Source organism: Vespula vulgaris, chromosome 7 (assembly GCF_905475345.1).
Source record: "Vespula vulgaris chromosome 7, iyVesVulg1.1, whole genome shotgun sequence".
Lineage (NCBI taxonomy): Eukaryota > Metazoa > Arthropoda > Insecta > Hymenoptera > Vespidae > Vespula > Vespula vulgaris.
In genome coordinates, this window is record NC_066592.1 from 5997501 (window position 1) to 6025000 (window position 27500).

General features: G+C 41.9%; 1 protein-coding gene and 1 long non-coding RNA gene across 7 annotated transcripts in view; one reads left to right on the forward strand and one right to left on the reverse strand.

The window, feature by feature from the left end:
- The window catches only part of LOC127065048 (uncharacterized), a 23028-nt gene extending 8411 nt beyond the window's left edge, over positions 1-14617 (reverse strand). Inside the window, exons 1-2 of the long non-coding RNA XR_007781936.1 lie at positions 14502-14617; positions 3772-3979 (exon numbers count right to left, since the gene is read on the reverse strand). This is a non-coding gene — a long non-coding RNA (uncharacterized LOC127065048). The remainder of the gene's footprint in view (positions 1-3771; positions 3980-14501) is intronic.
- Positions 1-27500, forward strand: part of LOC127065038 (broad-complex core protein isoforms 1/2/3/4/5-like) — a 34409-nt gene that overhangs the window by 630 nt on the left and 6279 nt on the right. Inside the window, exons 1-5 of one of the 6 annotated variants that reach the window (XM_050996859.1) lie at positions 14477-14582; positions 18425-18626; positions 18716-18907; positions 19263-19845; positions 20449-20508. In XM_050996859.1, the coding sequence (XP_050852816.1) occupies positions 18441-18626; positions 18716-18907; positions 19263-19845; positions 20449-20508 (1021 nt within the window). In that variant the 5' untranslated portion in view covers positions 14477-14582; positions 18425-18440. Of the gene's footprint in view, positions 1-14476; positions 14583-14847; positions 14985-17146; positions 17396-17538; positions 18009-18424; positions 18627-18715; positions 18908-19262; positions 19846-20448; positions 20509-27500 lie in introns of those variants that run through there. The other 5 variants (XM_050996861.1, XM_050996862.1, XM_050996863.1 and 2 more) reach the window with 5 other exon arrangements.

Genomic DNA, 27500 nt, shown 5'->3' on the forward strand with positions numbered 1-27500 from the left:
TTACGAATGACGTGCATGTGCTCCGATACGTGTGCATGCGCGTACACCCTCTCTCCCTCTCTCTTTCTCTCTCTCTCTCTCTCTCTCTCTCTCTCTCTCGCACGCTCTTCTCAAGGTGCAGCTAGTTCACGTGCAACGCTTATGTTAGAGTACACGCGCGGCGTCCGTTAGTTTCCCTTACGCGCCTATTCGTTCGTTGTCTCTCTTTCGTAAACTCATCGTACTATCTATCGCTATATCTTTCTCTCCTTCTTTTTCTATCTCACCCGAGCATCGACTTTCTTCGTCTCTTCTAAGCCGCGTAAGTTGGTAGTGTCGAGACCTTAGTCCCGCGTTAGTAGTGTCGAGACCTTCGCGGCTAGACGAGCGCTAGACGAAAGCAATGCCAGACGTTAGACAGATTGGGAAATGACGTAATCCGTCTGCGAAAGGCGCGATCCTTTTGTCGCTTACTCGCAACACCGTGTACTCTTTTCTCTTTTGCTCTTTCTCTTTATCTTTATCTCTCTCTCTCTCTCTCTCTTCCTCTCTCTTTCTTTCTTTCTCTCTTTCTTTCCTCAGCGACCTCACGTCGCTCGCTTCCTATCCCCACCATCGTCTAATTCTGGGACACAGGCGAATTCCTTCTCTTCCTTTTCTTCCTTTCCACTCGCGTGACGTAAAATCGAGACGGCCGATAGGACGAGAAAAATAAGAGAGAGAGAGAAAGAGAGAGAGAGAGAGAGTGAGAATGACTTTGCGGCGAGAGCGGTTTCGAGCCCGCGAGGATTCGAAAATCACCGTCCTTGCCCCCGTTTCTAAATAAAAGAAAAAAAATATCAAAGGATCTCGAAACGTCAAGGCAAGGCTACTAATTGTATTGATAGAAAGCAAACGATCGTCGTACGTATTTTTATATACATATTTATCGACGAGGATCGTCGTTCTCATGAATATATAGGAAGGGGTATTATGACTTATTTGCTGATTATAGTGCTCGCGAGAAGGAGAAGGGAGAAAGAGAAGAAAAAAATATTATGAAAACTTGCTCCGAGAAGTCGTAAAACGTTTTGGCATTTCGATACGTTAAAAGGAATGGAACGTAGAAAACGAAAGAACGGAAAGAAATGTATTACCGTTCTTTCCTAGATTTCGTTCCGCGTTTCTATCGTTGGACGATATCGTTTAAACGTAGAGAGAAAAAAAGAGAGAGAGAAACAGACAGAGAGCGAGAGAGGGGGGAGAGGGAAAGGGAGAGGAAGAATAAAAAAAGAGAGGAGCGCAATGTCGCTTCGTCTCTGCAAACAGGCCGATCCGTTTAACGAGGGCTCTCGTGCAAGCTCTCGTGCAGGTCCCCTATTTTTACGGGCGACGCACGTTTGATACACGCTGCCGCTGCAAGTTGAAAACACCGTCCGACTAGGTATAAATAGATCTCGCGGTATTGAGATACTCTCCGTGAGCAAAACGAAGTTAGAAAAAGAAGGAGAAAAAGAGAGGGAAGAAGGAGAGTTAAAAAAGAGTAAAAGGTTCCTTTCGATGACGGCGCGTCTTGTATCTACTGTACGTTCTCGAAAAAGTCCGTTACGATAGTCTATGCGCATGTGTTCGAGCGCATTCGACGTTTCTCGAACGAGAAAAAGACGGAAAGAGAGAGTAAAAGAAAGAGAGAGAGAGAGAGAGAGAGAGACAAACTCATATGCCGCGAGAGACGCGCCGTATTCAAAGTTCCCGTATGCAAAGCGAATCCTTGAACGTGAGCAGAAGTCTTCGGAGCGGAACTTACGCTGGGAGCCTTGAGAATTGACATTTACGCGTCGAAGTCATCGGCACAAAGAACTTCTCTCCTCATCGTTTCCTTCATCGTCTGCCTTGCGTTTGTCCGATCGTATGGAATTGTGCTCGAGCGGGTGCTCGCGCGCGCACGAGCACCCGCCCGACCAAGCAAGCGAGCGAGCGAGCGAGCAAGCACTCAGCCAACCATTGCAAATCGGATCTATCGTTTGCGAATATTCCGTGAATGTATCGTAAGGCAATCTCTTTCTCTCTCTGTCTCTCTCTCTCTCTCTCTCTCTTTTATCTTCTCTTTGTATCTTTCGTTTTTATTGCAACTCCTAATCCTCCAAACTCCCACGCGCGTAACGTTTTAGGAAACATTCGCTGAGAAGAGATCTTAAAAGACGTCGCGAGGACATTTGTTTCTCCAAGGACGCGAGAATCGTATTTTTCGTCTATAACACTATTCGTTCTCGAGCATCGAGGAGGCGTTTACAAAGCTTCGAGAATCGAAACTAATCGATATTTATATTTACCGAAAGTTTAATCCACGGCGTTCTTGGATTTATTAAATATAGGCAACCGTGAAAATAACGTGATGTATCTAGATAGTACTATGTAGGTATATCGAAGATTATCAAAGGTTACGTTAGGTAAGATTGTGTAAGGGACTCGCATCGATCGTAAGTAAGCCGCGAAAATGCAAACACGCTTTTACGTAGATCGTAAATGGTCCGATGCGAAGGGAGACTCCACGTTGCATATACACGGGAGAAACGTGCGCGAGAGATCTTTACTACGAGAAGAAGGAGGGAAGAAGAACCAGACTCTCTAGTCGGTCCGCTACTGCTTCTGCTGTTGATCGTCGATGTTCTCTCCTCGTATTATGCTAGCCTTACGGCTTTTTTTATCGTTTACAATGACGCATAGAGACGCCCAGGTGCTTCTGCGTGCAGCCTCTCTTTCTCTCTTTCCTTACTTCTTTTACTACCTCTCTCTCTTTCTCTCTCCTACTTTTCTCTCTTTCTTTTTTTTCTTCTTTTTCTTCCCTTGCATACACGCTCGTCTTGTCTCTAAACTCATGCAACGTAAAATTGTCGAAGAGCAACTAACCGTCCTTCTAGTACTAGGAAGGATAATAGCATGTGTGTCTCTGTGCGCGTGCGTGTGTGTGTGTGTATGCCAATGATCGAAGTAATGTCATTCGAAGGAACAAAACTCTTTTAGAACGGTTTTCGACCGGAAAGAAGGTTCGATGAATCAGCATAATGATACGTCACCGTGCCACGACGATCTTGCAAAAACGATGTTTCGCCGATCTAACGATATTTTTTAGCTGATCAGCACGATTTCTTCCTTTTCTCTGTCTCTTTTTTTTTCTTTTCTTTTTTACTCGTTTTTTTTTTTTTATACATAAATATATCTTTTTTTCTTCTTCTTCTTTCGAGACTTCTTTCGTATAGACGGTGCAATAACGAAATGTCCTTCTTCCTTCTTCTTCTTCTTCTTCTTCTTCTTGCGCAATTCGACCTTAATAGCTTCTTCGTCGAGTGGGTTCCGGCGCGCATTAGCATACGTGTTTTCTGGGCTTTTAACTTTGCCTTATATATAAAACGCGAGTATAACGGCGTGTAACGAAGTGCTCCGAAAATAAAAGAGAAACAAAGAGAAAAGAAGAAAGGCGGAAAAATGAAAAACAAAAAGAAAGAAGAAAAAGGAAGAAAGAAAAACGAAATAAGACTATATAACTGTAGAAAAGAATATTATTTTCGGATGCACGATCGGATCTACGATGAAAGATTTTTTGGGGAAAGACAAAAGAAAAGAAAGAAAGAAAGAAAGAAAGAAAAAAAAAGGAATTTTTTTCGGAGAAGTGCAAGAGATCAACAAACAAACTGTACGGCAGCATGGATCTTTCGCAGCAGCCGCAACATTGAGAGTCAAGGGATATATCTGATAACGGTTCGTTCTCCTTGAAGGATGAAGGGCAGTGATTCTCGCACCCGTTATTTTTACCTTTCTCTTCTTATTCGATCCGAGTTCCAGCAGTTCTTCCGCGGTGGACCACGATGCGAGCCGAGAGAAGGAGCTTCCGACCTTCCTTCTTTCCTTGCTTCCTTCCTTCCTTCCTTCCTTCCTTCCTTCCTTCCTTCCTTCCTTCCTTCCTTCCTTCTTTCTTTTCATTTCATACTCCTTTACGTTCCTTTCTTTTTCTTGAACGGTACTGTTATACAAGAATACATAATATCATTTCATTATTACAATTTCTTTCTCTCTCTCTCTCTCTTTCTCTCTGTATATATATATATACATGTATATGTATATATATGTATATATGTGTGTATATATATACATATATATATATATATATGTACATATACATATTATATATTCAGAGACATACTATATATGGATATATTCAGTGAAAAAATTCAATTAGTATTTATCAATTCAGTGTATCTACGAACGTCACATATATCAAGAAATATTAATTATTCGAATATATGTGAGAATCATTATCGCTTTAGCTTCCTATCGATAGTTTTCGTAACGATTACGTAAGCGATTCAACGACTACGACGAAAGACGGGATCGAACGACATTTAAATGAGATGAGCAAAGTAATCGTTTTCGGTCTGCAGATTTTTTCTAAATAATCTAATCTATCTCTCTCTCTCTCTCTCTCTCCCTCTCTCTCTCTCTCTCTCTCTTTCTATCTCGAGAGACATACGTACTTACGTACGTTGCGATGGCATCGTCGTGCTCGACGCAGCAAGATTCTTATGAAGATCTTAGTACGCGTGTGAGATAGATAGAAAGAGAGAGAGAGAGAGAGAAAGAGAGAGATAGAAAGAGAGTGAAATAGTGTAAGACGTTTCAATGTGTATACACGTATACGTATGTATGCACATAATCCGAATTGGCCGATTAGATTAGACGCCTAGTAACTAGATTACGCGTCGGCTCTGTTATCTCTGAAATTAGACGCCGGCCGGTGAATACGTTATTTAGACGACTCGCCCGCTAGAATAACTACATCCGAGGATTTAGTGTCGATGTCACTTGGCGAGCACACACGTTTAGTCTCAGCGAAATGTCGAATGGTGATAATTCGAGAAAGATCGACTTCTGATGATCAGTATCTTTTTTCTTTCGCATCGTATAAATGGAGTTTCGTTCGTTCGTTCGGTCGCGTTGCATAATGAAGTTTCAGTTCATTCAGCTACGTACCGGTTTGAAAGGCAAAAAAAAAGAAAAGAGGAAGAACAAGAAGAAGGAGAAGAAGAAGAGGAGGAAGAAGAAGAAGAAGAAGAAGAAGAAGAGAAAGAAAAAGAAGAAGAGAAAAGAGAAGAAGAGCATAAAAAGATTGGTTGGCAATACTGCGAATAAATCGAAGAAAGAGAAAGGGAAGCGTTAAAATATTTCGAAATTACTAAGCGTGAAATAAACGTCCGATTCGGTGTGAGACGTATATCTTATCGTAATTAGTCATTGACGCTAAGCAAATATTCGTTCTCCGTTAGCGTCCCATTGAAACGTGGTATTACTTAGAATCTAACTCGGCGAAAAATCCATTTTATTTCCAAAGCGAATGAGGAACACTCGTCTCTCTCTCTCTCTCTCTCTCTCTCTCATGTATGACATCGTGAGAAATAGAAAGGTAGAAAAGGGGAGGGGAGGGTGGGGGGATCACGGAGATGAGGAAGGGGAAAAGGGTGTCTCACATTTCCGTTCTTAAGCTTTTTTTTCACGTAACGTTATTCATTTGTAACATTGCGAGAATAATCGATCGACCTTTATCGCCGACGGCTTGTACGACGTTTAACGGTTTATTCCTTATTCGAGCGTACGACGAAAAACGATCTTGACTAATAAATTAAACGATCGACCTTGAAAGCTTAATATCGCAAATTCCGGTAAAGGCTGCCCGGTCGATTTAATTCCGCTTAATTATAGATCGTGTATTCGTGGTTTTGTTTTTTTTCTCTCTTTTTTTTCTCTCTCTCTCTCTTTTCTTTTTTCTCTATTTCTTTTTTTTTTTCCTTTTTTTTTCGAATGAACTTCGTTCGCAATCTTTGACGTCGCGAACGTCCAAAAGGATCGGCCTAGACTAATCGCAAGGAGAACGATAATCTCGTGATCGTCTTCGTCGAGTTATCGCGACGATGGTATACACTTAACTCGTATAACTACACGTATACACGTATACGCGCGTAATAGTGCGAAGTCGGATTTGCGAGTAGACACGTTCTTTGTTTCTCTCTTCGTGTAACTACCACATACGAGCTCGCGACCGTCTATGGCCGCGCTTCGCGGATAAAAAAATACTCGGCGTGCAACGCGCATATATGACTTCTGCTAGATACATACGTATATAGACGAATACATAAACGCCTGTGCGGCTCCCCGTCCGTGCGTCGTATACGTTGCCGGACTACCAGCAGACACGTAGCGTATATCGAAAAATAACTCGCGTGCCAAAGTTTTTCTAAAATATCGACGTAAGTATCGAATTCATTTTATTACGATCGTTTAAACTTATGACCTTTCGTAAGATAGAAACGCTTTTATGTCACTTCGTAATCTTTTTCTTTTGCATATTCGATCACGATTAACATTGAATGATACGAGATTATTTTGAAATACTCCGATTTCGAAGATAAAAGTCGTTTATATAAGTTGATAATAGAGCGATATTAAACATTTTATGTATCCTCGATTAGATTGAAAAATCAACGGTTAAGGAGATTTCATTTGGAAATTTTCCTTCATCCGTTTTATTATATTTTTCCTTCATGAAATTTATACATGCGATCGCGTTGCACGCATTTTCTCTTTATCCAAAAATGCTACCACTGTATACAAATGACGGGACATCGTTCGACACTTTTTCTCATGAAAATATCGCGGTCCCGATACACGGCTGCATTTTTCTCGATTGGAAATTTACACTGACCCATTGCACTCATACCGTTATTTTTTAATTCGATGTTTACTCGTATCTTCCGATTTGTTGCAACACCGATTGGATATAATAAATTTTACATATTTCTCCTCTTTCTCTTTCTCTTTCTTTTTCGTTCTTCGTAATCAATGACATCTTTACGAAATATACATCTATATTACGAAAGCAAGGAAAGATGAATTCAAATGAGTTTCTTATCAATTTCGTATAATGCCATGTAAATGATAATGCGTACGGAAGTGTGAAGGTCGTACGTTATATAGCAAAGATCGTACGAAGCGAGAAGGTTCGGAAGGTTGAGAAGGTTGGGAAAGAAATTGACGTGAAACCGGACTGACAAAATTCTTCAAGAATCTTAAAGTATTCACGATTCCTCATTTCGAACGAGCAAGCATTTCACAATTGTTTTCTTTCTTTTTCTTTTTTTATTAAAAAGAAAAGATGGATGGATAGATAGATAGATAGATGGATAAATAGATAGATAGATAGATAGATAGATAGATAGATAGATAGATAGATAGATAGATAGATAGATAGATAGATAGATAGATAGATAGATAGATAGAGAGAGAGAGAGAGATAAAGAAAGAAAGAAAGAGAAAAAGGATATGGAAAGGAAGAGAGAGAAGAACTTTGTTCAGTTTCGCACATATCTTTCCTTCGCTACGAAGATTCGTCTACGTTGTCGTCTGCGTTGCAATTAAAAATATAGCTGCTGACCCATTTTCAGTATTTTTAAGCGTCGACGGAAATACTTGTGTATCATTCTGCCTCGATTAATCGCAGGAACATCGGCAAGAAGTAGGTCAGCACAAGAAATGAGAGTGAAAGAGAGAGAGAGAGAGAGAGAGAGAAAGAGAGATGGAAAGAGAGAGAAAGAGAGAGAAAGGAGAGAGAGAGAGAGAGAGAGAGAGAGATATCGCAAAACGAGCTCGAACGTAAAATTCGCTTAGTTCGTTAATTCTTTAGCTCTGTTCTTTTTTTCCCGCGCGCACTGCCTGTACGCGTTACGTATCGTCCTGCGACGCGTCAGAAAATGAAACAAAAACCAAAAACAAAAATAAAAACCAAAAAAAAAGGAAAACGCAAAAAAAAAGAGAAAAAAAATAAAATACAGAGAAAGCAAAAAGTACACGAACAGTCAATAGTAACACACCAGTCGATTTCATACCGATAAGAGATGATTCTCTTTTCACCGATTTTATCCCATCATATATTTATATATTTGCACGAGTATGATTGTTCATTAAAAACTTCTGCGACGATTATTTGAAGAAAGTAAAGTCTTGAAAAGTATTAACCCTCAAGAAAGATTTGCATTTAGTTTCTATAATAAATATATCGTTTTAATTGAAACGCGCCAGTGTTGAGTCTGAAATCTGAGTATTATCAGCAACGAATATTATCTGCTTTCTAAACAACGAAGAAACGATCAAGCGTAGTACGATCGTGATGCTTGAATTAAAAAAAGAAAAGAAAAGAAAAGAAGAAAAAAAAGAACATTTAACAGCTTACATTCCTCGGCCAACAACGACGACAGCTTTTTAAATGACGCAACATGGTCCAAAACTATAGAACTTAGAAATCGAATCTCAACGAGTACTTTTCGATTAACTTAAATATTGCTTTGTTATTAAAAAAAAAGAAAAAAGAAACAATTGCCTAGTCATTCGTTCCTTGCTTGTAAAAAATTTGCGGCGCACGATTAGTTTTTTCTTTGGACCAATAGAATGATACGAGATATATATATATATATATATATATCGAAGATCAGCTTTCTCATACCGAAGTGAAATTGACTGATGCGCTATTATTGACTATCGGATGTATCTAGGGAATCAAAGAGGTAAGCAACGAAATTTTACCGTCGTTCGTTCGTCCCTATACGGTTGGAGGTCGAATACACGACTTTTAATATCGTAATGGACGCCTCGAGAATATCGATGATCGTTGGTTCATTGTTTTCTTCGAGATCGATCGAACTAGTTGAATGTTTTATCGTAAATCCAGTATTTTCTTAGTAATTCATAAATTTTCCAAACTCATCGTGTATATCGAATTGATATAAGAAATGATAGATTAATATTTAATTTCATTTGTAACGATCCAATCTATTCGATCGAATCGCAAGTAGTAATCGTTAATAGGAAAGACAACGAGTAGTCAAGAACCGCGTAACTTCGAGGCAGCCTCTCCGACAAGTAGTGCAAGGAAACGTTAGAATAGACGCATACTAGGCTCGTGTTCTGGCAGATCGAGGCAAGTAGTGCATATCTAGTACTAGGCGGACGGTGAAAGGTTCCACGCACAGCCCTAACGGCTCGTTCGACTCTCCGATCGCTTGGGGCAGAAAATTGCAGGCAACCTCGACCGCAGTCTCGTTCGATTTCGAATCCGAATATCGAACGTTCCTCAATTTTCATGTCCGTATCGAATGGTCGACTAAGTGTCAGCGCCGCTTCCCGTCAATCATCGCTCGTTGTTGGACGAAGTGTAAACGAAATGCAATCGATCGATAGGCTGAACAACGAATGACACCCTTCTCTTTTTCTCTTCTCTCTCTCTCTCTCTCTCTCTCTCTCTCTCTCTCTCTCTCTCTCGCCCTCTTTCATAAAAGATCGATAAGCGTTGACTAACCGTGTGGTTACTCTATGGGAAAAAGGAAAGAGAGAGAAAGAGAAACGCGAAAAGAAAAGAAAAGAAGGGACGAAGAAAGAAGTAAAAAAAAGGGGAAGAAAAAATAGAAGAAGGAAAAGAAAAACAAAGCAAAAGAAGATGAAAATATAAAGGAAAGAAAAAAGGAGGAATAAAGAAGAAAAAAGAAAAAAGAAGAAGTAAGAACTTCGTTCTAAATTTAACAAGATCGAATCGCATCCGTAGTTCGGGAAAATTTCGTCGAAGGAGTCCAAGAACACGGCTGAATCACAGTCAGAGTGGTTAAAATATCACGATATCGACTCCTCCTCGTTCTTCTTCGGTGGCAAAGCCTTCTTTTACATTGCGTTCGCGTTGGCAGCGGCGAAGAGAGCGAGTAGGAGACGACAGTTAGCGAGCCAATAGCCGTACGGAATAGCCCGGCCGAGGTCAACGGCCACCAAATGTTTTAGAATGCAATGGGAAGGAGGGGGCTAGGGGAGATGTGCTGGCAAGGGTGTACCGTTCGAGTAGAGGGGGTCAGGACGTAAGAGAAAAAATATGCTGGAGCCGTGGCAGAGCTAGGCTCCGCTCGCGTTCTACTTTCTTCCTCACCCTCTCTCTTTCTCTTTCTTTTTCTCTCTTTCTCTCTCTCTCGTTCTCTCTCGTTCGTTCTAACTGACGGTAGGCTCGCGTGTATAGAGCGCATTTAGAATGCGTACGCGGCCGGCTTCCAAAGAGGATGATATTCTTTATCGCCAAAATTTCTGTCTACCCGAGCCGAAATCGCGCGACGATCGCGAGCTCGCCAACTAGCAGGTGCGCCGTTTAATGAGAGCCGAGCTAACGAAAAGGGGCTGCATGAAATCCCTCCCTTTTGTGGTGCCTGGTACCTTGGGTACTAATAATAAGCGATACTCACTACTCAGTTTTACACACGGCCGACTCTCGAAATCCGTGATTCGGTGGATCGACTTCTATGTACGTACTATAGTACCCGTTGCGTCCTTTCGAATTACTTTGATTTTATATACATACATACGTATATACATGCGCGGATACATATGCATAGTTGAAAATTTCTCTGTTCGAGACTCTCTCTGTACGATCGACGTATACGCGAACGCGAACGTTTCTATCCGTGCTTACGAAAAATACAAATGGATACACGGATACTTTGACGGAGATTAATTTCGCTTATTGATCTTTCGTTTTCAGTAACCGAGACACTTTTGATAGCGAATCGATACGCGTATGTACCTGTTGGACGCGTTTAGAATGCAGAAGCAGTCGGTCCCGTGATATATACTCGATATTATTCGACACATAGGAGAAAAGAGAAAAAAAGTAAAAAGAGAAAATAAAATAAAAAAGAATAAAAAAAAAGAAATACGCGTGGTTCATCATACGTTTGATTTTTATCGGTCGACTCTTTTATCCGAACGAAACGCTCGCGTTACGTTATGCAGCATCCTGCTTTATGTACGCCCAAGGTCGACTGACTCAGCGATCGTCGAGCGGCATAGAAAACATCCTAATTGCATTGTTCGTCGATGGCAGGGGCGACCGATGCCAGGGATATATACGGAACATCGTATCGTTCGTTGTAACGAGATAAGGCCAAAGTCGACGTTCCGACGAGCATGATGTATACGTACAATACTCTGAGAATATCGCACGACTAAACCCTTCTTTCATTTAAACGTATAGAACTACTCCTACTTTATTTTATCATTCTGTCTTCCTGGAAAGAGAATCGCTCGCGATTATTACACCGGACGAACGAAACGATCTACAAGACTAGCGTGGATCGCGCCATGCCTCACGAGGAAACGATTCAGACGAAAAACAAAGTATCACGGTGTATGATCGATTCGTTCGGGTAAAAATAAAATTTGGCGGACGGTGCATGTACCGTAAAAATATCGCGAGTTTCCGGGAATGCGAAACACCGTGTGTAACTTTCACCCGGTTCTCGAAGAAGGAGAAGGCTTTCTCCCACCCACTCTCTCTCTCTCTCTCTCTCTCTCTCTCTCTCTCTCTCTCTCTATCTTTCTCTCTCTCCTTCTCGATCTCTCATTCTATCTGTCTCTAGCGAGGCGGATCGACGGTGGTTGAAAAAGTGTAGAAACGCTTCTAGACCAAGTAGGCAACGTCCCTCAGCCTCGACTCCTAGCAATCCAATCAATAAATATTACAATGGAACCCCTAGAGAAGTAGGGGAGCAGCGTATCCTCCTCTCGTCCACCTCCCACCATCGTCTCTTCTCGTCCACCTCCTCTCTCTTTCTTTCTCTTTCTCTCATACTTTCCTACGGCAACGGTGGTGGCAGTGGTGGTGGCGTCATGTCGGTGGAAAAAGGACCTCTTTTCCGTCGCGCTCTCACAGCATTCCTCGTCCTGGTTCTCCCTCGTCGTCCTCGGCTACATCTGCGAGACGTCATCTCCCTTTTCCTCTCTTTCTCTCTTCCGCAAGCGCCCTCGTTTGCTCGTTTCATCTCTTTCTCTCTCTCTCTCTCTCTCTCTCTCTCTCTATTCTCCGCCTATCCCTCCTTCTCTTTTCTCTCCCTTCTTACGAGCGCTCCGAGCGTCACCCCTTCGCCCCTCTGCCCACCCTCCCCTCGCCCGCGAACGTTTACATTTTACTTTTCTAGTAGCGAATTAAAACCGCGTTCATGCGCAGCCCGCGGAAGGGCGTAATGATTTTTTGAGGGGCGAATCGAGTCGGGTCGCCGACGGCAATGCCGCGGAGGGGATAGTGGTTCGGGATCGAGAGAGAGAGAGAGAGAGAGAGAAAGATATATATATATTATATACATATATATATAGAGAGAGAGAGAGAAAGAGAAAGAGAAAGAGAAAGATTAGAAGGAACAGATCGGCAAGAGTCATTCGTAAGACGGTTGCTTTGTTGAATTTTTTACTATACGGCATGGCTAATCGAGAGGAACACGAAAGGAGCGGAAAATTTAAATCGTTCCCGCCCTGATGTCGCGAAACATTTGACAGAAGAATATCGGCACGAATATCGTCTTTCCTTTTGTCTTTCTTACTTACTTACGTATTTACTTGCTTTCCTTTTTTTTTCTTTACTCTTTTTTTTTTTTTTTGCTTTTCGTTTAGAGGAAAGAAAAAAATGATGTATGGCCGAGCGAGGACCCCGTTCGTTTCCGATCGAAAGTGACATTTTTGTTCTCGGTGCTTTACGCATTTTCATTTCGCGGCGGTACCTCGCGGCGGGCCAAATCGGCCTGAGGGTGGAGTGGGGGGAGGAGGAGGGGTGGGGAGGGGGACTAGAGGAGCGGGCGACGCGTCCGCAAGCACCGACCTCCCCACCAATCCAGCCAATGGCTCACTCTCTCTCTCTTTTTCTGGCGCGGTCTCTCTTTCTCTATCCCTACACTCCCTCCTCATCCTCCTTCTTTTTTCTTTCTTTTCTCTTTCTTTCTTTCTTTCTTTCTTTCTTTCTTTCTTCTTCGACGGCCTGGCGCGGCGCTCTCTCGCTCTCTCGCTCTCTGCGTACGCACTATTTTTTAGTCCGCACTTATTACGACAGATGTCTCATGCTACGATAAAGAATAACGCTGGACGACTTCCGCCCCGCGCGAGCTAGTCCTAAGCAGACTCGAGCTGCGACTTGGAGTTAACTTTGTTCGTTTTTCTCTCTCTCTTTTTCGCTCATATTCATCCTCGTACTCATACTCACTCTCTCTCTCTCTCTCTGTTCCATAGAAGTCACGTTCTCTCCTTTTCTCATCTTTCCATCGTAATCGCCGAATTCGTTCGTCCGTTCGTTTTTTCTTCTCTTTTCTAATTTACTCTCGAAGAGAATATCACAGGATGCGTGACGATCGACGACTATCGTCGACGTTCTATCGTTTATAATACGTTCAAGGAAACGGTTACCTTATTAACATCGTCGTCCTTTCCCTCTTCGTTTCTCGATCATCGATGCTCGATCGAGCACGTGTCCATCGTCTCTCCCTCGTCCCGTCCGGATTCGAAATTCCCGCGTCGCCGGCGCCACGCGTCTCGCGGCCCTGACGGCGTTTAGCGGCTCGCGAGAGAAAAACGAAAGAGAAAAAAGGCAGGGGAAAGAGAACGAGAAAGAGAAAGAGAAAGAAGAAGAAGAAGAAGAAAAAGAAGAGAAAAAGAGAGGGAAGTGGGTGGCGAGAACGAAACGTGGAAGGAGCGAGGGCGTGAAGAGGGAGGAAAAGATAGCTGCTAGGTCTCCGGATCGCGCGCGCTCGGGCGTTGTATCGTTGAAGGGGCACCTCCCTCCCCCCTCTACGCTCGGTCTCTCTCTCTCTCACTCTATCTTTCTCCCTCCTTCTCTTTCTCTCTCTCTCTCTCTCTCTCCCTCTCTCTCTTTCTCTCACTCTCTCCGTGGCGCGCAACCACGAGACCTAACCTCTCCGCACCCTTTTCTCTCGTTCGCCGCGCGCGCTCTCGGCGAGCGCGTGCGAGAGGGAAAGGAGCGTGAGTGAGAACGAGTGAGAACGACAGAAAGAGGGAGAGAGCAAGCGAGAGAGAGAGAGTGAGAGAATCGCCGGCGCCGCTCCTGTCGTCTCTCGCGACGCCGCGCACTCTCCACTTTTTCGGCGAGAGAGAGAGAGCGAACACGCCGAGCGACGACGACGAGCTGACACGCGCCGCGCGATCTTACGTACGGATATCGTTTCGCGAGAGTGGCGATGCTACTGTTACCTCTTCCACCACCACCGTCACCGTCACCGTCACCGTCACCGTCATCCTCACCGTCGTCGTCACCGTCGTCGTCTCCGTTGCCGTTGCCGTTGCCGTTGCCGTCAACGTCGCCGTCACTTCCGTGTCCTCGCCGGCTTTTTCTTCGTCTTTGCCTTCCTCGCCTTTGATTACGCGATTATCGCGAATATAAATCCTAGTGCCTGCGGCTCGCGCGTACACGGTGTGAACGACACAACGATATACGATTATTAAGGATACACCCGTTATATCGTTCAAGTATTTTCGTAAAACAAAAACTAAGGTTAATTGCTAATAATAAGAACAATAATAATAATAATTAATAATAATAATCGTAATCGTAATCGTAATCGTAATCGTAATAATAATATCAATAATAATAACAATAATATAAAGAAGAGGAAGAAAAGGGAGGATCGTACATGGAGCATGGTGTCCCAAGGTTGAAGAGGGCCAAGAAGGGCGAGCACGTGAGCGTTGTCTTCGGCCGGTGTCGCGACGAGGTAAAGATCGCGATCTCCTACGATTTTCAACTGTATATCAAACTTTTCACACATCGATCACTTGTTCCGAACGAAACTAAGTAGGCATCTTTCGTTCTCTCTCTCTCCATCTCTCCATCTCTCTTGATTCATTTCTTTCGCAGCAGGGAAGACCGCGGTGTCCTTACACCTTTGTCCTCTTCCTTGTCTCCTTTCCCACCTCCTTGCGGCGTTCGTGGCCGGCGAGCTTTTCGTACGTTTTCGTGCGAGAACCCGAAGAGACCTTCAATAGTAGCGCGATGCTCGCGACGCGCCGTTTTGGGGGTTAGTTCGGGCGCGCACACCGCGTCGTCCGCATCGTCGAGGGGCGAGAACGTCACAGATTCGAATGGGATGGGACGAATGGATAGATAGAAATATAGGGTAAGAGAGAGAGAGAGAGAGTACAAGTGAGAAAAAGAGAGTGAGTGAGTGAGAGAAAGAGAGAGAAAGAGAGAAAAAAAGAACGATGGTGCACCGAAGAAAATAGTGATTTCAACGATACACATATACGCGCCTTTTTCGAAGTTCTCGCGCGGTTTTCCCCTGTCCTCCTTCCCCTCCCTCTCCCGTCACAACGAAGCGTCCTCGTTTAGTTGTTCGGCCGTTCTCGGTGGTGGCGGCGCGACATACATACATATATGTACATATATATATGGTGTGTACGTATGTACGTACCTACCTATGTGTATGTTTCTTCGGAAATCCGTTGCGTTCCGACGAATCACGAGGTTGCACGCGCAAGAAGCGGGAAATGTTCTGGCGGCACATGCTGTACATACATATAATATTGTCAGTATCTACCTCGATTTCGATTGACCTTCGTCATGGTGAAGTTTGAAAAAAGGCAAGAGACTTCGGAACGTGATTGGAACTGATCGTATATATGTATCTCTCTCTCTCTCTCTCTATCCTTTCTTTCTCTTTCTTCTTTTCCGTCATCCGATATGCGTGCGATCGTCATTTTTTTCTTTTTGTTAGCATCTTTTAGTCGCGACGAAAGCACGAGAGATAGATTTTCGAGATCGTTGAAACTCGTAGAAAACTCGCGCGCGAGTGTGTATCTATATGTGTATGTGTGAAATAGAAGAGAGAGAGAGAGAAAGAAAAAGAAAGAGAAAGAGAAAGTGGGCGCGCGCGCGCGTACGCGTACGCGATGATAACGCGCGCTCCAAATCTTCACGGCTGATCTCACTCACGGAGGACTACGCCGATCTTTGCGCACTTTTTTTGCGAGGTGGCGTTGCGGAGATAAAACGCGGAACGCTTTACGACAGTCCATTGTTTCGGTCATTAGCTTACGCGGCATGACGAGCGATAGGTGCGCTTTCGCGATAACGTCCACCATCATCATCACCATCACCACCATCACCATCACCATCACCATCACCATCACCATCACCATCACCATCACCACCACCACCATCACCATCACCATCACTACCACCACCACTACTATCATCGCATTAATACTACTGCTATTACTATTATTACTACTACTGCTACTGTTACTGTTACTACTAGTACTGCTACTACTACTATCACTACTATCACCACTGTTGCCACATTACTGTTACCACCGTTATTAATATCATTGTTACTTTTCCCCACTTGTAAATTGTGGTTTCTTTTTTTTCTTTCTTCATTATTTTTTGTAATTATTAATTTTATCTTTTCTCTTGTTCTTCTTTTCTTTTTTTTTTCTTTCTTTTCTTTTCTTTTCGGGAAGTGCGGTGAATGTGTTTCAACAACGCGAGTGCGTTCTGACGCTTTTTAACGACGGGACCGTCGCCGTGGCCACCGTCGTTCGCGGTCGTACTAAGCGCGCGTATATTGGACGAAAAATAGAAAAAAAGAAAAAAAAAGAAGGAAAGGTAATCGCTCGTTGATTATCTCTCTCTTTCTCTTTCTCTATCACTATCTCTCTATCTCTCTATCTCTATCTCTCTATCTCCGATCGACAAAAAAGACCTTCGATTCTTTTTCTCTTCGCCTTCAAGCAGAAACTGTAATACTCTTCTTTTCATTCACGAAGTGGTGGCGAGTGATCTACGTTTCGCGTAAATAAGCCACAAAGAAAGAAAGAAAGAAAGAAAGAAAGAAAGAAAGGAAGAAAGAAAAAAAGAAAGAAAGTAACAGAAAGAGGCCTTCTTCTTTCTGACCGGTATTTCCCGCGTTGAACTTTCATCGTTCGTGTCAATCGTTCGTGTCGTCATCGTTGCCATCATCATCGTCATCGTCGTCATTATCGTCATCGTCGTCGTCGTCTTCATTATTGTCTATAGTTTTCGTCTGACTTGTCCGACTTTCTTGTGCTTCTTCGTTACCGGCTTCTTAAATGTTTATATCCGTCGTGCTAGATATCGTGTCTCCCTTCCTTCCATTTTTGTTTCTTCTTTTCTTTCTTCTTTACTCTTTCCTTGACCATCCTTTTCTCGTTTCTTTTTTTTTCTTTTTCTCTCTTTCTCTCTCTCTCTTTCTTTCTCTCTCCCCCCTCGCTCAACCGCTACCGATCTTTAACGCAATAACGTGCTCGAGAGACCTCCGTAAATTCCCTCGTAAAGGATTGCACAGTGCCCACTGTTCTCGTGTTATCAAACAATGTTTAGCGATTCTCACGAGACTCCGAAACTTATCTCGAATTCGTCAGACATAAATTTAGCAGACTACGATAGCGCTGGTAAAAAACTGTGAGAATGTGTTCCGGCCGAAACGTATTTTTTCTCTTTCGAATTAGTGCCTTACATTCGTGCAGTGATATACGAGTTGTTGTTGGTGTATATGTATATTATAGTGTGAGTTAGAAAGTTTAGCGACGATAAGGAGGTTGATTGAATTACGGCGTTAAACGATTTCGAATCGGAGACAGAGTGCGAAGATAGTTTGTTATGTTTTTTTTTTTTTTCTCGGTGTCCGTTATCCCCGAGTATATCAAACGGATAGAGAGAGAGAGAGAGAGAGAGAGAGAGAGAGAGAGAGAGAGAGAGAGAGAGAGAGAGAGAGAGAGAGAGAGAGAGAGAGAGAGAGAGAGAGAGAGAGAGAGAGGAAGAGAAGGAGAGTAAGAGAGAGAAAGAGAAAGAGCCGTGTCAAACGTTATAATTATTACTTTAAGTAACAATATAATTATGATCAATGACGTGCTTTCAAACGTTGGAAATCTTTTTTACTAGAATGTATTGCTACACTTATGCAGGGAGTCGACTCTGCAAATTTGTTTTAAGATTTTTTTATCATTTCGCTAAGATAACACTATCAGCATACATTTAATGCTTGCGCTTTTATAAGTAGCAGAGAGTATTATTTAATCGTATGTTCTGGCTTGGCTCCAGCTTGACGACCTAATTTTTTTTGCTCTGGCAAAATAAAAATATGGAATATTATTGCTTTGCAACTTTTCCTTTAAATAAAGTACGATATTGGCAATATTAACGTTTGCTATTTGTTAAATGGGTCATCTTTTTCATTACTGCAAACACGAAATTTAATTATTTTTATTCGAGTGGAATTGTTTGCATATTTTTTGAACTAATAATATTTTCCATATTTTAAATTGCAAGAAGATAGTTCAATATATAATTACTTTATTTCCATATTATCGGTTACGTAATTCTTTATCCAGTTAATAAAATGAATTGGACATTTGTTTTAATAACTCATTTATTCGCGTATAAAGATATATATTTCTTTATCAAACAAATAATATATCAAGATGAAAGTATTGCATTTAAATAGCAATCTCGGAATTTTTATAAATTGTTTTAAGAAAACAATAACGTTCGCTTTACGTACGGAGGTAATAAATAAGATTTGATATTTGTTTGCAGGTGAATAGATATAACGATGGTAGATACGCAACACTTTTGTCTGCGATGGAATAATTACCAAAGCAGCATAACGTCAGCTTTTGAAAACTTGAGAGATGACGAGGACTTTGTGGACGTTACATTGGCTTGTGATGGCAAGAGCCTCAAAGCACACCGGGTTGTACTTTCTGCTTGCAGTCCATACTTTAGGGAACTTCTCAAGGTAGATAGCAATGAATTTTTTTTTACGTTTTTATTTTCTATTTTACAAAGTAAAATTACAACTATAAAGTTATAATTCTATTATTTCAGAGCACACCATGCAAGCATCCGGTGATAGTACTTCAAGATGTAGCGTTCAGTGACTTACACGCCTTGGTGGAGTTCATCTACCATGGGGAAGTGAACGTACATCAACGTTCTCTTAGCAGTTTCCTTAAAACTGCAGAAGTACTTAGGGTATCGGGTCTTACACAACAAGCTGACCAGACGGATAGGGACGAGGTGAGTAGGAATTAATTCAGAACAAACATTTCCATTGTTACAAAGTATACAATGTATCTTGCTAGTAATCCTTGCATGGTCGAATAAAAGTAGATCGATCGTATCGTTAAATTTTCGTTGATGAAAAACAAAAAACAAAAAAAAAAGACAAAGAAAAGAAAAGAAACAGAAATCGTTGCGAGAGTCTTAAAGAGAAAAAAACAAAAAAAGGAAAATCAGGCGCCAATGAATTTTTTCTATGTCCCGTACGCATATATTCGTTGACTCGGATGACGCCGGAAAATCTTTTATATACGCGATATAGATAGACGAATCGAGTGGTGACTCTAACGAAACGTTTTTTGCCACGATTTAGCTCTCACATGTTCGCGCACTGGCTGCTGGTGTTAATCATCTTCCTTTTCACGAAAAATCAGAAGAAAGTTTTCCTCGTAGTGGTTCCCCGCCTGCACCGACAACTCCAACACCTACGACGGTGCAACAGTTATTGCGTAGAGCACAGATACGTAGGAACGAGAGGCGTACGCCGGATCTTCACGAGGATTCGGCGAAAAGATCGAGGGTATCCTCGCCACCTCTCAACAATAACGACGCTACGCCGACCGACTTCTCGATGGTGAAAAACAATCATCTTTCGAGTAAAGTGGAAGGTAACGGTGTCCACGAAGAGAACAGTCCCATAGAAGATAATATAAAGTGCGAGCCTTTGGAATTGACCGGTGGTAATGGTGGGAATGCCGGTAACAACGAGGACTCTTCGGATTCGGGAGCAGCGGCATCGGATAGGCCACCGGCGTCGGCGAGTAGTAACGAACACGAGCCTGAACCTGAACACGCACCGACGCAAAATTTTATACCGGAAAGCAAATTGTTCACATCGACGCCAGGAAGTTTTAACTTCAGTATGGCGGCCCTCACGGATCACACGCCATTGTCAGGTACGTCAGAGTTTTATTTTCGAAGCAGGCCTGTACGCACCACGCAAACATCCCCATATATATATAAACATAATTGTTACGAAATCATTCGTAAATCCTTGTTACGTTGTTCATGATCCTTGCGCGCGCGCGTTTAGAGCTCGTCCTTCGCGTACCAAAGTATGCATTTACTCTTTCCCTTTCTCTCTCTCTCTGTCTCTCTCTGGCTATCTCTGTCCATCTCTGTGTTTCTCTTTCTTCCTTTTGTTCCTTTGATCTCTCACGAACGTTCAATGCCAATGCTATAATGTATTCGATATTTCGAGAGATTCGCATTCTTCGTGCGGCTTTTCATTGTCTTAACGCGCACGAAATGGAAACTTGATCGTCCCAGTTATTTATTTTTTTCTTTCTTTTTTTTTTCCCCCCTTTTTTTTCAGTTGCGAATGCATTTTTATTTCTTACGTTCCGGCACACACAATAACTCGTTATGTCATTATCATCATTTATTATTACTTTACCGGTTATCATGTTTTTATTACATGGCGACGTTCTCATTATTGCGTACAGGCCTTCAAATCGATTTCTGTTAACGAGAACTCCCGTCGCTATGCATGACAATAGTGAAATTTCCAGGGTTGGGCCACGGGTTGCAAACGCCGGATTTAGCAGGAACTTCGCAAGGTAAGAAAATTCTTTTTTGGCTCCGTCCGAATAGAAATCAATGGAATATCCGAGACAATTAAGATTATTCTTTTCGTTTTTTTCTTTTTCTTTTTTTTTTTTATATCCGATATAACAAATATGCGTATATATTTTTCAACGATATTCTTTTGATCTTCTTAAGGGCGCTCTACGCTACACACTCTATGATCTTTCATCGACGGTCGATACGTCGCAGCCACGAACCGCTTGCGGTGTAACGAGTCGATCTAAAAAAGTAACTAAGACTTGTGCAGTTATATCAAACTAACAAATCACGAATTAAAAAAAGAATGAACGTATTTATTGGTTGCGGTGAAAGAGCACTACTGTCTGCTTGGAAGATTAAATTTCTTCTAATTGGCATGCGTTAAAAAATCATCGTTATCATCATACAATACGATGTCATCACGATTCGCTTGCATTTACATTTCATGATATATCATATGGTACGAGGATATCTGTATATTTCGGTGATATCAAGGCGTGGAATTTAATTGTTGGTTTTCGATCATTTCGCGGTCGCGGCGTCCGTTCGAAAAAAACGGCAGCGTGTTTGTTTGACGTTAACGAGCATTTGTACGATCGTCAAATCTTTGACTATTATCAAGAATATCGATCGCGTATCGTATCTCTATAATGTCTCTTTTTGTTTTCTTCTCTCCCAAGTTTTTTTTCTTTTCTTTTTGTTTTTTTTTCTCTCTTTCTTTCCTTCGAATTAACAGTCGGACAAATATTTCTTGCTTAACCTATCAAATTAACTATGGCCGGTAACGATAAATCATCATTAATTCTTATCGCGATAGAGGAACGACGGGGATAGATAGATAGATATTCTTCTCTCGCCATTGAATCGCCGATTATGCAGTATCATTATTATTATTATTATTACAATAATTGGCACAAGAAGCAATGACAGAAATATCAGTTTGGCATTACTGTACAACGATAAGTCTATTGCGATCGTTACTTTGTTAGCCTAGCTAAAGATAAGGAAACGTATGAATAAAGGAAAATGAATAGATAACGATGCGGCGGCGAACAGTCCAGATTACGTAATTACTTTCCTCTATGATATTATCGAATTGATGACATTATTGACACTTTCAATTTCGATTAAAACCGGCGCGACTACGACGGCAACGATTTATTTTAAAACGGCAATACTTAAATACGCGCTTTACTATTTCGTACCAGACACAATCATTCGTGTTTCGTATATATCATTCTATCTCTTCGTCCTTTCATCGATTCCGACCGACGCGCTTGAATTTATCGAAACGACGCGAACATTTTCGTTTGTTTCTCTTTTTCTTCTTCTTCTTCTTCTCCTCCTTCTTCTTCTTCATCATCTTCTACTTCTTTTTTTTTTCTCTTTCTCTCTCTCTTTTTCTTTTTTTTTTTTTTCTTTCATTCTTTCACGCTACGCGCGCGGACCACTCTAAATCTTTTATCGGCATCTCGTAATTCTACGGACTTTAGCCGTTAAGCTGCTTCGTTATAAAAAATTTACAGCTTATTTGTTTTGCAAATACGTACGAAAGAGGATGTGATAGGATGGCCAAGTTATCACTTTTTATGATTTGCCGTTATTTGACCCGTGAAGAACGAACAGTACATATATATATACATATATAACATTACGATGTTGCAGCATATTATTACCTTGCGAGAGATCGATGATTTCTTTATTATCAATTCGCCACGAATGCGAAATATGCGAACGAATTTCTTTTTCTTATTTAGCGTTCCTTTTTCTTTTTTTACCTATCTTTTTTTGTTTTGTTATTTTACGTTTTTTTTTTTTTCCTTTTCTTTTTTATTTTCTCTCGAGGGCATACATACTTGCCCCCACGTTCAACTTTTTCCGACTTTTCTCGGAACACTCTGATCTAAGAGTCAACGAACGATATTATTCGAAAGGGGATATACCTTTCGTCGTCGCGTTGATCTCTTTCGTTAAACAAATCGAACGAGTGAAAGAGAGAAAGTAGAAGAGAGAAGGAAGAGACAAGATCGTGACAACTCGAAGATCTCTTACGATCGTCGCGCGTCTCTGTTTTTCCTCTTCTCGACTTTTCCCCCCTTCTCCGCGAGAAAACATTTTCGCGAGTGTGTTTCCGGGAAAAGGGAAAATCCAAAGGGGTGGAACACGATTCGCGATTATTGCGATTTTTACCGAAAGAACTGCTTAATTATAGAGGGAAGGGAAATATATACTATCTATATACATACATACATACATACATACATACATACATACATACATACGTACGTACGTACGTACGTACGTATATACGTACACATACATAAAAAGAAAAACAGAAAAGGAAAGATACAAAAATCGCTAAAGACGAAGGAAGAAGAAAAAAGATAAAATAAAATAAAATAAAATAAAATAAAATGAAAAAGCAAAAAAAAAAAAGAAATGCTTCTTTCAAAGTCTGCTAGCCGCGCGTCTGCTAGCTAACGCGCGTCTCGACGTTGAGCAAATTCAGGTGCGGCCCTGTTTCGTCGATTAATATTTGAACGGCTGGCTTATACTAGGTTAGTACTGAAAAAGTTATCGTGGTGGGTGCGAGGGCAGATAGAGGAGAAAGGGGGAATAGAGATGGCAGGGTTGGAGGGGCAAGGCAGAACAGAAGAGAGACAGACAGACAGACAGACAGAGAGAGAGAGAGAGAGAGAAAGAGAGGAGAGAGAGAGAGAGAGAGAAAGAGAGGAGAGAGAAAGAGAGGAGAGAGAGAGAGAGAGAGAGAGAAAAGGCGAGGTGTGGTAGTGGGGGAAGGGGGTGGTGAGGGGACCGTTGATAAAACCACAGATGTTATCCGCGAAATTCAAGGTCCCTCTATCTCCGACGAACGTGGCCAACTAAAAATACGACGACCTTGGTGCGCCACTCACGTTCCTACCGCGCACTGCGAATCATTAGACACATTAAATTATACGACGCTCGTCCCACAAGCAAGCAAGCAAGCAAGCAAGCAAGCAAGCAAGCAAGCGAGTAAGCGAGCGAATGTCCGACGACATCTACGAGGCAAGCTTTTCTCGCGAAACCAATATTTTCTTCGCGAGCCCATTTTCTACGTGTTTAGTTTTCTTTTTCCTTCCTTTACTTTCTCTCTCTCTCTCTCTCTCTCTCTCTCTCTCTCTCTCTTTCATTCATTCGTACTTTATCTCCGTTTCTCTATTCGTCTTCCTCTTTCGTCTTCTCTCTTTTATTCTATCTCTATCTCTCTCTCTCTCTCTCTTTTTTATTTTCTTCTCTCCTTGTTCTACGAAAAGCAGCCTCCTACCAAGAAACACCGAGTCGTCGAGTTGCACTTTTTAACGCGAACGCGAATATATAGACTTGGACGGTGCAAGATACACGCTCGAAAGGCGAGCACTAAAATAGATTTATGCTGCCGTCGGCCGGCGCGTTTTAGAAAAGAACTCTATATATCGTGCCTTTTATTCGTCCCGAGTATACCAGTGAATTTTCGGTTACGGTTACACTCACGCCTGGGACGTTTCGGAATATGTAGTATGAAAACTTTGGGAGAGACTTTTTATAGAGAGACTAGTAGTAGTAGTTCTCGTCGTCCTCCTCGTCGTTTTACGATTTATCCATATAAAACTAGATGAAAAATTATCTAATATCGATTTTCATATTGTTTTCCTTTTGTTTCAAACTTCATTGCTTATTCGTTATATTCGTTAGAGTCTATCGTTAAGGATCCAGTAACGAGAATCAAAGTTGCATGGAGTCCTAAGTTTTGGCAACGTTTCAAAAGTTTAACGCGATAGCAGGGTCGATGGTCTCTCTCTCTCTCTCTCTCTCTCTCTCTCTCTCTCGATATTTCTTGCGTGGGATCTTCGCGAATATAGCGAATTGCTATCGCATTCGGCCGATGACGTAGGTGAACATCTTTCTCTGTTTCTCTCTCTCTTTGCTCTCTCCCTTTCCTTCCCCTTTTCTCCCCTTCCTCACCCCCTACGACCGCGTTGTTTCTTATTAATTCACGCGAATCATTGCATTTAAACGTCTCCTAATATCGTCCTCTATTTCTTATAATTTTCTATATGCACGTTGAAGATTTATCGAAATGCGATTGATATTAATATAAGAATAGATGGAAGATCAAGCATAGAGAAAAGAAAAATGAAGGACGGAAGGGAAAGGAAGAGGGAGAAGGTTTGATTAGAGAAGATATTACGTCGTCAGAATTGAAGGGAATCGATGCGATGCCCCGATTCTTTTTCTTTCTCTTTCTCTTTTTTCCTTTTTTTTTTTCCACGTATACCGATATAATAATCGTCCTTTTTCGTCCTTATCTCTGCAGAAATAAATTCTGCATCGGTCCTCGTGACTCTACGTTAAGCATGTTGGGTTCTATGCATGTTCATCGATAAATCGGAATTCTTTAATCGTTCTTAATGCATAACGTCCTTATGTTAATAAAAAAAAAAAAAAAGAAAGAAACAAGAAAAAACTTGAAAGAAAAATAATAAAAAAATAAAGAGAGAAATAAACAAAGAAATACATGGAATGTATTGTCACGAGAGAAAATCTTGCTCGTTAGATAGATGAATGAATAGATAAATAGGAAAAGGAAGAAAAAGAGAGAGAAAGAGAAGCGACAGCTTCGTTGGAAAGACCGAGGCTTCTTTGTTCGGCTCAACGACGACCATGGAAAGAGAGAGAGAGAGAGAGAGAGAGAGATATCTTTCCATAGATTCGCTCGCGAAAGTATTTAAATTCGCGAAAAACTTTCTTTCGTAGCGATCACTTCTATCGCGTTATCTTCGAGGAGTATTTCGAACGAGAACAAGGTCCGTGTATATATTCATCATCATCAACATCATCATCATCGTTACTTTTTCTAACCTCGAGAGTTCTCGCGAGATAGAGATATCGAAATCGAGTTAGGACCGGTTCGTTCGTACTATCCTTCTTTGTCTTGGAAAAAAGTCTAAGAGGAAAGGTCTTCGGTACCTTCGGATCGAAGTTTTCACTGGAATATTAGGAAAGTCTTTTTTTTTCTCTAGCATTTTCTTTCTAGCTTCCTTTTTTTTTTCTTCTTTTACCTTTTTTTCTCGCCCCGGGACACGATATTCTTAGCTCGTTTTTCGGCGAGCATCGAGAATTTGTTTAAAAAAGCTGATAGAAAAGAAAAGAGAGAGAGAGAGAGGGTAGCTTCTGGTAGAATCGCGTTAGTGAGAGTCTCGTATAGTCGACCGACCTTTTTTTACGCTTTTATTCTTCACTCACTTTTCTCTCTCTCTCTCTCTCTCTCTCTCTCTCTCTCTCTCTCTCATTTTTCTCCCCGCTCCTTTACGCGAAAACGCCTGCACGCGCCCGTAACCTGTTGTAAAAGCGAGCCGCGTAAAAATAGCGAATGCCGAGCTAGTACTTTATCCTCTTCTTCTTTCTCTGTATCAGAGAGACGGCGTTGCAGTCTCCGCTCGTGCAACGCACCGAGCAAATATTTATTCCGTGGGACGTCGACGGTACGCCGGACACATGCCGCCTCTCTTTCTCTCTCTTTATTTCTCTCTTTCTCTTCTTTCTCTTTCTCTTTCTCTTTCTCTTTCTCTTCTTTCTCTTTCCTTCCCTCTTGACAATGACGCCACCAAAATTCTTGCGGAGGTGGTCGCATCGCGTTACGAGCCAACGAACCAGATCGGCTTATTTGCACTACTCCTTCTTGAAAAATAGCGAAAGGCAAGCATAAAACGCGAGGTATTTCTACGAGGAAACATCCGATCCGTTCTTCTTCTTCTTCTTCGTTTAGTCCGTCGCGTATTCGAACGTACGATTAGTATGTTCATATATATATATATATATATACACATACACACACATTCGTGATCCATGTTATAATCACGTGAGAAATCACGTGTTTTGACATCGTCTTATCCTCCAATTATATTTGCATACGAAAGAGTATCTTTTTGACAATGATCGAATAACTAAGATCGATGATTTCGATCTAAACATTTTTTTCCATTGGAATGGCCAGCGTATCCTCTAATCAACCTCTCACATACACACGCACATATATATATATATATACATACATACATACATATATATGTCAAATTCGATTAAATCATGTACCTTCCCTTTCTAGAAGCTCCGATATATCTCGATTCTGACGCGTTCCCGAAGAAACGCGAATTGCGTAATCATTTCAAGATCAGCTGTTTACCGGTCATTGAATTCGCAACGCCATCTATAGGTGTCTAAAAGAAACGAACCACGAATTCGTTGCTTTCTGCCGACGTGACACGATTTGCTTGCACAGGTTTTGTTTACCCGATATTCTCCTCCCGTCACTACCACCTCCTCCTCCTCATCCTTCTTCCTCTTCATCTTTACGCTCGTTCCCTCCCTCCTTCCCTCCCTTTCTCCCTCTATCTTTATCTCTCTGTCTGTCTGTCTGTCCGTCTGTCTGTCTGCCTGCCTGTCTGTCTGTCTGTCTGTCTGTCTGTCTGTCTATCTCTCTATCTATCTATCTTTCTCTTTCTTTCAAGTTCCATTCACTCGACGCGAAGTTTTTCGTCGCTGTTACATGCAGAGAGAAAGAGTGCGAGCGCATTAGCAATTTGCTTTCGCGCGAACGGGCCGGTGACGATGGAGGCGGCGGAGGTAGAGGGGAGGGGGGAGGGCGGCGGCGGCGGCGGCGGCGGCGGCGGTGGTGGCTGTCAAGGCCGAGCAACGAAAGTTCGTTCTGAACCGAATCCGACGGAATTTTTTATCTGTAGTACGTACTTATCGGGGGACGCCCAGGTCTAGCTGCTTGTTTTCGCCTGTGCTATTATCGATGATGAACTTGAGGTGACCTCGAAAACTGCGCAACAACGAATACGAACGTTCTTGTGTGCGTGCGTGCGTACATCTCGTCCGTGGCCGTGCCGTACCGCTAATATGCGCGATGCGTACAAACGAGAGAGACAGAGAGAAAGAGAGAGAGAGAGAGAGAGAGAGA